The 13,646-nt window shown below is 44.2% G+C and overlaps 2 protein-coding genes across 8 annotated transcripts in view; one reads left to right on the forward strand and one right to left on the reverse strand.

The window, feature by feature from the left end:
• Window positions 1-13,646, reverse strand: part of cmc1 (C-x(9)-C motif containing 1) — a 307,618-nt gene that overhangs the window by 52,091 nt on the left and 241,881 nt on the right. The window lies entirely within an intron of this gene.
• The window catches only part of LOC308318235 (ankyrin repeat and IBR domain-containing protein 1-like), a 51,147-nt gene that overhangs the window by 23,594 nt on the left and 13,907 nt on the right, over window positions 1-13,646 (forward strand). For 5 of the 6 annotated variants that reach the window (XM_080767697.1, XM_080767699.1, XM_080767696.1 and 2 more), the window contains exons 12-13: window positions 11,955-12,089; window positions 13,337-13,423. In XM_080767697.1, coding sequence (XP_080623823.1) covers window positions 11,955-12,089; window positions 13,337-13,423 — 222 coding nt within the window. The remainder of the gene's footprint in view (window positions 1-11,954; window positions 12,090-13,336; window positions 13,424-13,646) is intronic. The other variant, XM_080767701.1, reaches the window with a different exon arrangement.

The raw sequence follows: 13,646 nt of genomic DNA on the forward strand, positions 1-13,646 counted from the left end.
TATAATCCACCAACAATAACTATGACAATGTTAACAACATTAACATTGACTATGAATATATTGTTTTAAAAATCATTATAACCCAATTGAATGGCCAAATCCACACAACTATAACAACAATAATGGATTGATATAGTTTCTCTTTCAGGGAGATTTGATGAATGATAGACTGACAACACATAAATCCATTCCAATTTATAGGGCGCAACGCTCAACACATCACGTTAAACACATCACTCACGTTCCACATGTTTACAGAACATCATAGTGCATCGCTGGGGGTGCTTACATAATTAGTTATGATTCTTTGTGTGGACAGCCCTTTACTCTGATAGGCTGTTACATTTGCCAGGGTAGATTACTTACTTACTTACTCCTCTTCGTCCCCAATGGGACATAAGGCTTCAATGAGCGCTCTCCATTTCATTCGATCCCTGGCAGCATATTTCGCCTCTCCCCAGGACAGATTCATCTGTTCCAGCTCCTGCGTCACAGTTCTGCGCCAGGTGGTCTTGGGCCTCCCAGGTTTTCTTTTGCCTGGTGGTGTCCATCTTAAGGCCACCTTTGTGATGCAGTCCTGCTCCATCCTCAATACATGTCCTAGCCATCTCAGTCGTCTGTGTGTAATGTCCTTGGTAATGCTCCGGCTCCCTGTTTGTTTGTACAGTTCATTATTGGATATTTTATTTGGCCAAAAGATCTGACATATACGTCTTAGGCATAGGCATCTTAGGGTAGATTAGAAAGATATTGGAACTTGTCACCTTTTTCACCCTCATGTGTTTGCACATCTGAGCTTTGTTCAAAACTAAACTCCGGGTTTTTCTCCTTTGACTTTGATGGGACAACCACACTTGTCTTAAACCCTATACTTAGTTGACTAGATTCCCAAAGGCTCTATATTCAGGTCAACTCGGGAGTCGTCGATTCTGATTTGGTAAACTCTTAGTATTCAGTTAGACTATCAGACAGTTGACGGTTGAAAGCTGACACCTAGGTCCTGCCCCAACTATGCTTTTTATTACTTAATTAAAAAAAAAATTCTGTTCTTTTTTCACCTAAACATCATCATTGATGTTCAATTGTTTAGTCTTGCAATGCCATTGGTCATGATATTTGCATATAAATACCCCCCCACAGAGGCACAAATTTACACAACTTTTCTTTTCTTTTTACATTTCCTCTGATAAGTCCTAGTAGTAGGCCTAGTAAGGTTGAAATCTCTTTTTTGCACGTAGAAATGAATCCGGGTGTTACAGGATTCTCGTAACTTTGGGGGTTTTGGGGTATGTTGTTAAGGTTTTAAATGTTTGGTATTGATCAAATGTTGATGAATTTGCATGTCTGTGATTGTAATTGGCTAGCCTGGCTGGATACTTATCCCATAGCCTGGAATGGACCTTGTGATTATAAATTCATAACAATGTCATTGTTGTTGTGGCTGGGTTTGAAAAATACTCAAGAATGGAGATCATTGGCCTGCTGTCACAAGAAATGTAACGATAAACGACAGTAATATCCTATTACGACCTTTGACCCTATATGGGGTCTTGGCTCCAAAGGAGTAATATATGATGCGGCTGTCAAGAATCACAAACCAGTTCCAGCAACAAAGGTGTACATTTATTGGAAAGCTTTACAATATTATATATCAACAGGGCAAGCAATGTATCTATATGGCGTCAGGGTGGCCAATGCTAAAAATAACAAACAAAACACCCCCCCCAACCCTACCTAGAAAAGAAATAATCCTAAACTACACCAAAAAGAAAATTACAATCTAGGCTCCCTAACTACAAGTTAAACAGTGGGTCAAAACTGGGGCACCAAAATAAATAGCAGCACACCCTTACCAGATACAGCTTCCCTGGGGTTTGGGATACTTGGACAGTGGATACTAACTGTGTTTAACAACTTGGTCAGACTAGTAACTTAAGCAGACTAATATGCTTTCATTGGAAAAACTAAAGAACAGGGTCTCAGCAGCAGTGTTTGCATGGGGTGTTGATACAATGGCAGAAGAGAGTTGTGGTCTGTTCTCTCTCTCCTTTTATAGTGGGTGGTGATGAGGCCCAGGTGTGTTCCAATCTCCACGACACACCTCCAATCCCTACTGCCACGCCCACCATCCATCATCAACACTGGAAAACACTAAAAGTGTATTATGCACACAGACCAAAACAATACTGGGGCCACATAGGACCGTAACACCCCTTCCCATAAAAATAAACATGTACACTTTACCAAGTTCAGCTTAAAGGGGTAAATGGTTATTCAACCATAATTGAAAAAGTAACTGTTAACAGTTAAACATAACGCATGATTCTGATTCTGAATTTTCTCACCCCCACTCGCGGGACAGAGCGTCGGCCACTACATTGTTGGCCCCCTTCTTGTGTCGGATGTCCAGATTGTAGTCCTGTGCCAGCAGAGCCCACCTCATCAATCGTTGGTTGTGGTTGTACATTCGGGCCAGGAACACCAGGGGGTTGTGGTCGGTGTAGACCGTCACTGGTGCTGGGCTGGAACCCACATAAACGTCGAAGTGTTGGAGTGCCAGCAGCATGGCCAGAGTCTCCTTCTCTATTGTTGAATACCCCAGTTGGTGCTTCTTGAACTTGGTGGAGTAGTAACACACTGGGTGGTTGATGTCATTTGTGCTCTCCTGTAGCAGGACTGCTCCTGCTCCAGAAGCACTGGCATCCACCTCCAGTGTGAATGGTCGAGAGAAGTCTGGCGCAGCCAGAACTGGGGCACTGCAGAGAAGAGACTTCGCACATTCGAAGGCATGTTGGCAGTCATCTGTCCACACAAAGGGTTGCTTAGGACTAGTCAATCTGGTTAGGGGGGTAACAACTACAGAAAAGTTCTTGCAGAAACATCTGTAGTACCCGGCCATTCCTAGGAAACGCTTTAGTTCCCGCCTGGTAGTGGGTCTGGGATAGGCAAGGATGGCTTCTACCTTGGCATCAACAGGGCGCACCTGCCCATGGCCAACTTGCTTACCCAGGTACGTGACAGTTGCCTTGGCAAACTCACATTTTGCCAAGGTGAGAGTTAGGGATGCCTTTGCTAGCCGGTCAAACACCATACTTAATGACCTCATATGCTCCTCCCACACAGAAGAGTACAGTACCACGTCATCAAGATAGACATTACAGTTTGGGACATCACCAAGCACCGTATTCATTAAGCGTTGAAAGGTGGCTGGTGCGTTTCGCATCCCGAAAGGCATAACTGTGTACTGTAGGAAATGGTCTGGAGTGACAAAGGCTGATATGTCAGATGCTTGAGGGGTGAGAGGCACTTGCCAATACCCTTTCAGCAGATCCAGTTTAGTAATATAAACAGCTGACCCCACATTGTCCACACAATCTTCCATGCGGGGCAAGGGAAAAGAGTCAGCCACAGTGACAGCATTCACCCTGCGGTAATCTGTGCAAAAACGTGTAGAACCATCTGCCTTAGGGGTTAGTAAACAGGGAGAACTCCATGGGCTATGGCTACGTTTTGCCAAACCATTTTCAAGCAAGTATTCCACTTCCTTCTTCATCATTTCCCTTTTTACCAGAGGGCAACGGTAAGGGTGCTGTCTAATAGGGGCAGCGTCACCCACTTTAACATCGTGTGCTACTACTGTAGTGCGTGAGGGGACATCCCCGAAAAGGCTAGGATAGGCCAAAATTAACTCTTTAACATCTTGCTTTTCACCATCAGCAAGATAGGACAAATATGTGTCTAGGCTTGACAATATTTCAGAGTTAGGTAGCCTACCACATTGTTGAGATTTGCTTCCCAGTTTCAAGCCATCGTCATCCACCTGTGCTACTGGGCTCAACACTAGAGAAACCGAGGCATCTGGGGTGACATCAGCCTCAGTACCTTTCTCTGAGGTGTCCTTGGTCTCCTCTCTAGAATGAAACAGTTTCAGCATGTTAATATGACAGAGCCGTGTCCGGCGTCTACGTTCAGGAGTGTGAATTACATAGTCTGTGTCACTCACTTTACTCTTAACTGTATATGGCCCTGAGAACCGTGCACTAAGGGAAGAACCAAGCACGGGCAACAGGACTAATACCTGGTCTCCTGGTTGAAAACTGCGTTCAACTGCTTTTCTGTCATAGCGCTGTTTCATTTTCCCCTGGCTGGTAGAGAGGGCAGCCTTTGCTAAGGAGCAAGCATGGTGAAGTCGTTCTCGACACTGAGTGACAAAATCCAACACGTTAGTTTTGGGGGAGGGACCAATGGACATGAACTGTTCTTTTAACACCTTCAATGGGCCTCGTACGCTGTGCCCAAACACAAGTTCAGCAGGGCTGAACCCAAGAGACTCCTGCTTAGCCTCCCGAATAGCGAACAGTAAAAAAGGTAACCCCTCATCCCACGTCTTCTCTGTTTCATAACAGTATTTGCGTAGCATTGACTTTAACGTCTGGTGCCAGCGCTCAAGTGCACCTTGGGACTCAGGGTGATATGCACTTGACACAACATGTTTAATCCCCAGGGACTGCAAGGTCTGCCCAAACACTTTTGACAGGAAGTTGCTTCCCCGATCAGTTTGGCAAACTTTGGGTAGGCCAAACGTAGTGAAAAATTTAGTCAATGCCTTAGTGACAGTCAGGGCAGTAATTGTCCGTAGAGGGATAGCCTCTGGGAAACGAGTGGCCACACACATTATGGTCAGGAGGAACTGATTTCCAGACTTAGCCTTTGGCAATGGGCCAACACAATCAACGATCACATGTTCAAATGGCTCACCCACTGCAGGTATCGGACAGAGGGGAGCAGGTGGTACCACTTGGTTAGGCTTCCCCGTGACTTGGCAGGTGCCGCAGGTCTTACAGTAACGAGTTACATCAGCTTTTAAACCTGGCCAAAAGAAATGCCTTAGGATTCGATCATAGGTTTTTGTGATGCCCAAATGTCCAGACCAGGGATGGTCGTGGGCCAACTCCAACACCCGTCTTCTGTAATCAGTGGGAACAACAACTTGATACACAACGCCCCAGTCATTGTCTGTCTCCCCCAACCCCTGCATGTTTCGTGAGACCCATTTGCGCATAAGCACCCGATCATCAAGGTAAAAAGACTGGCGTTTGCCTCTTACTTCTGCTGCCTCAACAGCCTCTGCAAAACATTTTGAGAGGGTTGTATCGGCCTGCTGAGCATTGATAAGGGACTCACGTGTGACTGGTAGTTTAGAGAGGGGATAGTCAACTGACAGGTTAGTGTTATCCAGACGCACCTTGTCTTCCCTAAGACCAGAGGCAAACATGGAGTCGGCTAGATGTATCCCTTCCTCTGTCTGTTTGCGGGCCTGAGCCCTAGTGAGGACACTAACAGAAAACACTTCTGGGTAGGTCTGTGACAATGCATCTAATGCATCAGGTTCTGGGTTGCATACAACTTCAGGGACAGGTCTCACCTTACCCCCAGCGATATCATTTCCCATAATGAAGTCAACACCAGGGATAGGGAACGAGTCCCGCACAGCAACACGGAAGAACCCAGTAACCAAGTCTGATTGCACATGTACATGATGAAGTGGGGCTGGCACACAACCCATCTCAATACCTTGTACAATAGTACTGGCTCCACAAGAAGATTCCCCACTCAGGGGTAGAACACCACTCAGAACAAAGGACTGTGAACCACCTGTGTCCCTCAATATCACAACAGTCCGTTGGTCCTCTGCCTTCCCTGTCAAAGACACCTGGCCTTCAAAAATGAAAGGCTTGAAACACTCATCAGGAACCATGGGCCTATCTGTAGCTAGTTGGGGGCCACCGGGGGGAACAGTTTTAATCAAACCAACACCTTTTGGTTGCTTACTCTGCTGTGTCTCCTGCTTACGCTTTAATGCATAGCAGTCAGAAACACTATGGCCTGCCTTAAGGCAAAAGAAACACTTTCTCTCACCCTTGGGACTTGTGGGGGACCCCTTGGAGCGGATGACCTGAGGATCATCATTTTTCTGATGAGGCTCACGCTTGGGAGCATTATCCCTTTTCCCTGAAAAGTCACTCTTATGAGTTAGGGCAAACTCATCAGCCAGCACAGCTGCCTCCTGTAGAGTAGTCACCTTCTGTTCATTTAAGTATAACATGGTACGCTCTGACATGCAAGTCTTAAACTCTTCCAGAAGCATTAGCTCTCTTAAGGCACTGAACTCTGAGGTTTTGGTTGCAAGGCACCACCTATCAAAGAGAGTACTCTTTTCCCTTGCAAACTCGACAAATGTTTGTGTAGCCGTTTTCTTCTGGCCACGGAAACGCTGTCGATACGCTTCTGGAACTAACTCATATGTTCTGAGTATCGCACTTTTCATAACACCATATTTCAAACTGTCTTCAAGTGACAGGGCTGCACAAGCCTCCTGAGCTTTGCCAGTTAGTTTGCATTGAAGCAGCAAAGGCCAGATATCCTGCGGCCACTGTAAGGCAGCAGCAATTCTCTCAAAAGCATTGAAATAACATTCCACTTCACTTTCTCTGAAAGGAGGTACTAAAGCAATGTGTTTACTCACATCAAATGTCAGAGATGGAGCAAAGGGCAGTTTGCTACGAGAAGGAACCTCAGGGGACTGCAGTGAAACGGGAGGGGACCCTACGGGTGGTGCATGTTCTACTTTAGGGACCCCTGTGCCAGCCCTATGCTTTGCATCCAACTCCAGCTTCCGCATTTTAACAGACGTATCTGCCTCAATACGCTGCAACCCTAGCTTGAACTCCATGTCCATTTTTCGAGCATGTACTTTGTCTTCGGCCTCCAGCCGAAGGCGAGTTAAGCGCACCTTTAAACGTGCCTCATCTACTTTAGATGCCCCTAAAGAGGAACTCACAGAGAGTGTGGGTGATACTGACCCACCTTGAGCATCCCCCCCCCACTGAGGAGGTTCACCCTGACCTTGGTCAGCCCCACCACCCACATCATCCACCACATCAGCCTCCCCCACCTGAGGAGAACCAGGCACCGGCGGCAACACAATGAGCCCATTCTGAACAAGCTGTGCAAATACAATGGCTCTTAAATCAGCTTTAAGGTGAGGACGAGCTGCCTGTACCTCAAAATGGTCAGCAATTATGTTCAAGTCGGCCTTCCTGCATTTGTTCAACTTTTCTAACGTTGGGTTGGTTAGAAACAACTTTAAGTCAAACTGTGCCATTTTACCATTGTATACAACACTAAACACCTGCTGCTGATCCCGGACGAGCCCCCAAATATATTACGACCTTTGACCCTATATGGGGTCTTGGCTCCAAAGGAGTAATATATGATGCGGCTGTCAAGAATCACAAACCAGTTCCAGCAACAAAGGTGTACATTTATTGGAAAGCTTTACAATATTATATATCAACAGGGCAAGCAATGTATCTATATGGCGTCAGGGTGGCCAATGCTAAAAATAACAAACAAAACACCCCCCCCAACCCTACCTAGAAAAGAAATAATCCTAAACTACACCAAAAAGAAAATTACAATCTAGGCTCCCTAACTACAAGTTAAACAGTGGGTCAAAACTGGGGCACCAAAATAAATAGCAGCACACCCTTACCAGATACAGCTTCCCTGGGGTTTGGGATACTTGGACAGTGGATACTAACTGTGTTTAACAACTTGGTCAGACTAGTAACTTAAGCAGACTAATATGCTTTCATTGGAAAAACTAAAGAACAGGGTCTCAGCAGCAGTGTTTGCATGGGGTGTTGATACAATGGCAGAAGAGAGTTGTGGTCTGTTCTCTCTCTCCTTTTATAGTGGGTGGTGATGAGGCCCAGGTGTGTTCCAATCTCCACGACACACCTCCAATCCCTACTGCCACGCCCACCATCCATCATCAACACTGGAAAACACTAAAAGTGTATTATGCACACAGACCAAAACAATACTGGGGCCACATAGGACCGTAACATATCCCAAATTAGCTGTTGAGTTACACAGGTGAAGTGAATGCCTGACTCCTGGCAGAAATGATGATTGACCAACCTAAAGGCTTTACTAAAACATTGTTAGCACTACTTGTGTTATATCGTTGTGTGTTTTCTGTGGAACAGAGTATGAAGGTGAGACAATAAAGACTATTATTATTATAAACACAGCATTAGCCATTTAAAATCTTTAACAAACTGGCTATAACATTGTAAGTTGGGAAACAATAAATCATTCAATATTTCAGACAGTGTCTGCCAGTCGGTCAGCAGACTCTGTGAGATTGACTGAGATTGATGAGAAGGAGGAAGTCTGTCAGAAATATAGGATGATGGAAAGATAGAAAGATATGAGGAAGAACGACATTCAGAAGGGCAATGGCAAAGAGAGGGAAAGACTGCCTGGGTATTGATGTCTGTGCTCCTCCATCGCTGGAGGGCAGGCGTGTAGTACAGCACAGTGTAGTTGAGCTGCTGGGCTGCTCATCTATGTCCCTATGACAGCCTCACTGCTGTCCTAGTTCAAGCTAAAGAGACTGACCAGAGATTAGCTTGGGAGGAATAGAGCAACGTTTCACAAGTTGAGAGGCCATACAGGGCCCAGCCTCTTGACCTGTTATTACCTGGTAAGAAATGGCTTTCCCCCAGTTGCTTAGAAACACTCGCCTTGCTGTTGCCATGGGATGTCTCTCTTTCTCTTTGCTGCCATTACCCTCCCTCTGGTGTGGCCCACTCTACAGTATATCTCTATATCACTCTCTCAATATCTCTCTCTCTCTCTCTCTCTCTCTCTCTCTCTCTCTCTCTCTCTCTGTACTCCCGTTCTGTCCCTCCCGCCCTCCAGCTGTACCATATTGATTTTCTGAAGTGTCATGTAAGCACAGCGTCTCCAGGACAGTGGCGGTCTTGGCCGTTAGGGCTTTTGTGTTTATGTACTCTGTCTACCTTGTCATCCACAGAGATGTGTTTTGTGTCTCGGGGAGAGTTCATATCACTCACGGATTGGAGTGGTTGGTTGTAGTGTTTTGTTTTTCTACAATGGCCTGTGGGAATTGGATTTGGTGGTCTTAGCTGAGTCTGAGGAGCCTTCTAGTGGCAATGTGTAGTGAGTAGACATTAGCCTGTGACCTCTTAAATTTAACTTGAGGCTGATTCTATATATGCCTTCTACATCAGTATAGTTCTCAAATGTTTTTTGTGCCAACGATCCCATGGCTGCGGACCCCAGAGAAACATTTTTGCTAAAAAATTATCTAAATTATTCAAGAATTTTCAAAAATGTACAATATCTGCTATTTGTGAGAATCATTGTTCTAAACCACTGTTCTTACTTGTCACACACCTTTCTTCAATCATAATGGGTGTAATACATTTCCTAAACTTTAGACGAATAAACCTAACCAAAGTGAGTATAGGGAGATTGGGGAATAATAGGTGAACATTTACATTGAACATTTTAGAAATGTATTATTATGTTTGTTTTTTTGAGAAACTGTCGTTTATAATCTAAAGACGGAACAGCTGAAACAGCTTGGCACTGCGATAGTGCATGTTTATGTGGAACAGTTTCATGGTCCATGACGCTGATGCTACAGCATGCACTGTATGTGCTGTCACAAAAATTGAGATTTGCACATACATACCTAGGTGAAAGTATGCTGACGTCCGCTATTGCATTGTTTTAGTCCACACAGATCCCAATGTAGTCCGGTCCGTGTATTCTACATCTGGACTATGAATTGTCCTTCATGTCTTAGCCTTTGTTACTTTGCCAATGGAGTTGCCTGTCAGCAGGATATCCAAGTTATGATTCGATTTGTTTTGTCATGGTCCATGGAAGTATTGATGTCTTTGCAGTTTGCACAAATTGGCCAAAGGGAGGTTTGGTGGTAGGCATGGCTTCTCACAAAAACAAATAACTTATGAATACATTCATGTAACACCATGAAACTTTGTGTGCCTATCAGTATAAATAAGAAGTTACCGGTGCAGTGCGTCGCGCATCAATTCCACCAAAACAGATGTCATGAAAAAATAATCCTGTTTAGTGTCAGCGCAAGCGTGACAAAATACAGCTCATTTTGACTGACGCTGCTGATAAACAAGGATTTGGCTGTGATGTGACTGACGAATTCTTGGATTGTGACAGATTTTACGTTTCTCTGCTTTAAATCCTGGTGGTGGTGCAAGGTTATAGACTCAACGTTGCCTGTGCTCATTTGTACAAATCCATGAACTTGGAATTCCTGGCCGCCTTCTCACAGTCTGGTGGTACATGTCCCGGTCTGCATACCGGTGGTTGGGAACCACTGCTCTACACCAGAGGTTCTCAACCACTGTTACTTTGCTGTTACACAGAGGAATCACACAAAAAAAGAAGAAAAAACACAAAAGTGGAATGAAATATTTGTATCCGTCAATAGAAGATTTGAGAACGGATTAGAAATATCAACAGTTGTGCTGATTAGTGATTAGACTGACTTTTGTCAGAGCAGCAGCATTATTGGCTTATGAATGGAACAAAAAGGGCAGGTATACGCTCCTGTATTGTTTAACTAAATAAATAATATATGTTATTATGGTGGTACATGGAGAGCCAAATATTTTCTTAGGTGGTACTTCAGTATAAAATGGTTGAGAACCCATCCTCTACACTACAGTCTACTGCAATATTTAATCTAGTTATATATATATATATATATACAGGGCTGCACACAACTTTTTTTGGTCTAGTACTCAGAGGAGCACCTGGAGGAGTTACTTGGTGCTCCTAAAATGCGGTGACCCGTCTCGCCGGATGTATAAAAGAGGGATGCATGAATAACTTATAGCAAAACGATATATATTGGATAAGTGGGGACTGGGGAGTCAATAGAGAGTATTGCAACTCTAGATTCATCCCATTATCCCTATATGCATATTCTAATACAAACTTATTAATACTTCCTATGGATAATATGAGCAATATTTAGATACTTTTTATTTTTTGTTATTTAAATAGCCGATCTACTAGCTCACAACGTGTTGCAGAGGCGACACGTTGTGAGCTTGCAGATCAGCTATTAATTAACATACGACACGTCGTACGGCGAAGCATACGTCAGGCTTCCCTTTAGTTTTTAGCCGAGGCGATGTACACAGTCAACACAGAGTCAGACACACATGGCTCCTTGGTGCAAAATAAATAATGTACAATACCCTACTTTACGATAAAAGCTGGGTGACTGAAATTCTTTGTCCCCGTATAAAAGGTGCAGTTTTTATCGGCCAGATTGGGATGCTCACGACATATTTTGCACCACATCTCGCTGCGCTCAGCATTAGTTTGGAGCCAGCCGACATCATCCAACAACTTTTCCGCAAACACACGTTTTCTGTGCGATTCAGGTGGTGGTTCCGTTTGGCGTCTCTTTGGAGGTGGTGGTGCTGGAACACCAAAATAGTTACTTAATGGCGCTTGCTTCTTGGACATTTTGACGAGAGTTTGGCTGTAATACTGTAAGAATAATGTGTCTCCGTAGTAAACTCCTGTCCTCCCAGTAGCAAGCAGCATGCAATGCATGGATTTGGAATCCTCCCTCGTTTGAGTAAGGACGCGCTGTGATTAGCCACAATGGCCAGTGCACTCTCGCAAGACGTGCCGTGATTGGCCAGTAGCCACTTTGAGTGGCAGTCGGTGGGAAATGCTCTCGCCACAGAATTTACTAGTGGGTATTCTGGCCATAATACGCAGAAGCGCTTCCCGGCGCTTGATTGACAGCGCATTTTGAATTTTGACAACGCATGCGCACTGGCGCACCGCATATGTGCAGCCCTGTATATATATATGTATTACAATGTGCTCCCCTGTTGTCTCTGTGACAGTAATAATACATATTAACTTTGTTCCTTATTGGATACTCAAATCTTATGGCTGCACCCATGTTGAGTTTTCATTAGGCTGCCTGGCCATCTCTACTAAGTTGGATATGGGGTGTTTTCAGTTCCACTGCTGACCAATGCCATCTCATTCCTCGTTCCTCGTAGTGCAAGTATGACTTCTGCTGGATTTGTCTGGAGGAGTGGAAGAAGCACAGTTCCTCGACAGGAGGCTACTACCGCTGCACCCGCTATGAAGTCATCCAGCAAGTGGAAGAGCAGTCCAAAGAGATGACTGTGGAGGTAAACACACACACACACACACACACACACACACACACACACACACACATTCTATAGAAATTATAGGTTTTTGTGGTACAAAGTTATTAAGTTAAGAGTAGAACAGTATAATGAGACTGAATGTTATATATTTTATATAATAATGTATACTAGGATTGCTGCAACTATCGATTCTCTTCTTTGTTGATTGTTCTGTTGATCACTTTTTAGATTATTAGAATAATTAAGAAGCATGTTTTTACCACGTTGAAGTATTTTCTTTTAATATAATGTTACTTAAAGGGAATGAAACCCTTGGCCAGTTTTATAATTTATTTTGCTGTAGAGGTTAAAAACTACAGAAGAGTAAAACATGGCAGGCTGACATTTAGTACACTGACGTAAGCAACACAGCTACAGCTAATGCATACATTCAATAATGGGTGTGTTAGATGTTGGTGTGCCAACATGCAAGCATCGACAATATTGTCTGTTTGCACATTGGCACACCTAAATCTAACACACATTCATTTTATTAACTGCAGCTATGATGCTTACATCTCGGTGCACTAAATGTTAGCTGGCCATGATTTGACCCATCTTGTAGTTTTCAACGTTTACAGGCAGCACACCTAAACCTAAACTTAAACTTAACTCTCTCCCAACCCTTAACGCACCCCTCACCAACCTTAATCCGGTCGTTTTAACGCACCCCTCACCAACCTTAATCCGGTCATTTTAACGCACCTCTCATCAATGTTATGTCTAACCAAGACTAGTCTAAACTAAGTATGCACCCCAGTCAGCCTATACTATGATTTCATTCACCTAACATACACAGGGTGGCGTGGTTTAATCACTGTTCAACACAGAGCCACCGAGCCATCCATAATCCGTTCGTTCCACATACTGTGTGTTGAATGTGAACAGAAGTTCAGCCGCAGTACTGGCTCGCATGCCTCTGAATTATAAGTGGCGATTTTACCTGTGGCAGCCCAGTGTATTTCTTTGTCCGCTCTCAACCAAAAGTACCTACCTGCCCTTTTCTCTGTGGGGTGTTATTATTTTTCGTGCAAGCTCCATCATTCATAGTTTTCAGGAAAGGCGGTGGGACAGAGGGAGGAAGAGGAAGAGGAAGGAGAAAAGCACAGAAAAGAAACGGGTCAAAAGACAAATCAAAGATATGTAGGTTAGATCCATTAGTAAACATGTCATAGATACTGTATGTACACTTATGGACTCGCCTGGTTGTCCTGTTTCTGTCGCAGGCGGATAAGAAGCACAAGAGCTTTCAGGAGCTCGACCGATTTATGCACTACTACACCCGCTTCAAGAACCATGAGCACAGCTATCAGGTAAACGGGGACCACGATGCCTGCTTTAAATAGTCTAGTAACAAGGAGGCTCTGCTGCTTATTACGGGAACACATTACAACCTGGACATTGTGTTCCTGCTTCAGCTTGTGCCTTCATGTTGGTGCCGTGTGATTATGGCTTAAATAGTAATCCTGGAAAATTTGCTTGATATTTAAAAAAAAGATTATACATCACAATCACTGATATTGATGGTTCCACTGA

The sequence above is a fragment of the Protomyctophum bolini genome, assembly GCF_963924005.1.
Source record: "Protomyctophum bolini genome assembly, chromosome: 7".
Taxonomy (NCBI): Eukaryota; Metazoa; Chordata; class Actinopteri; order Myctophiformes; family Myctophidae; genus Protomyctophum; species Protomyctophum bolini.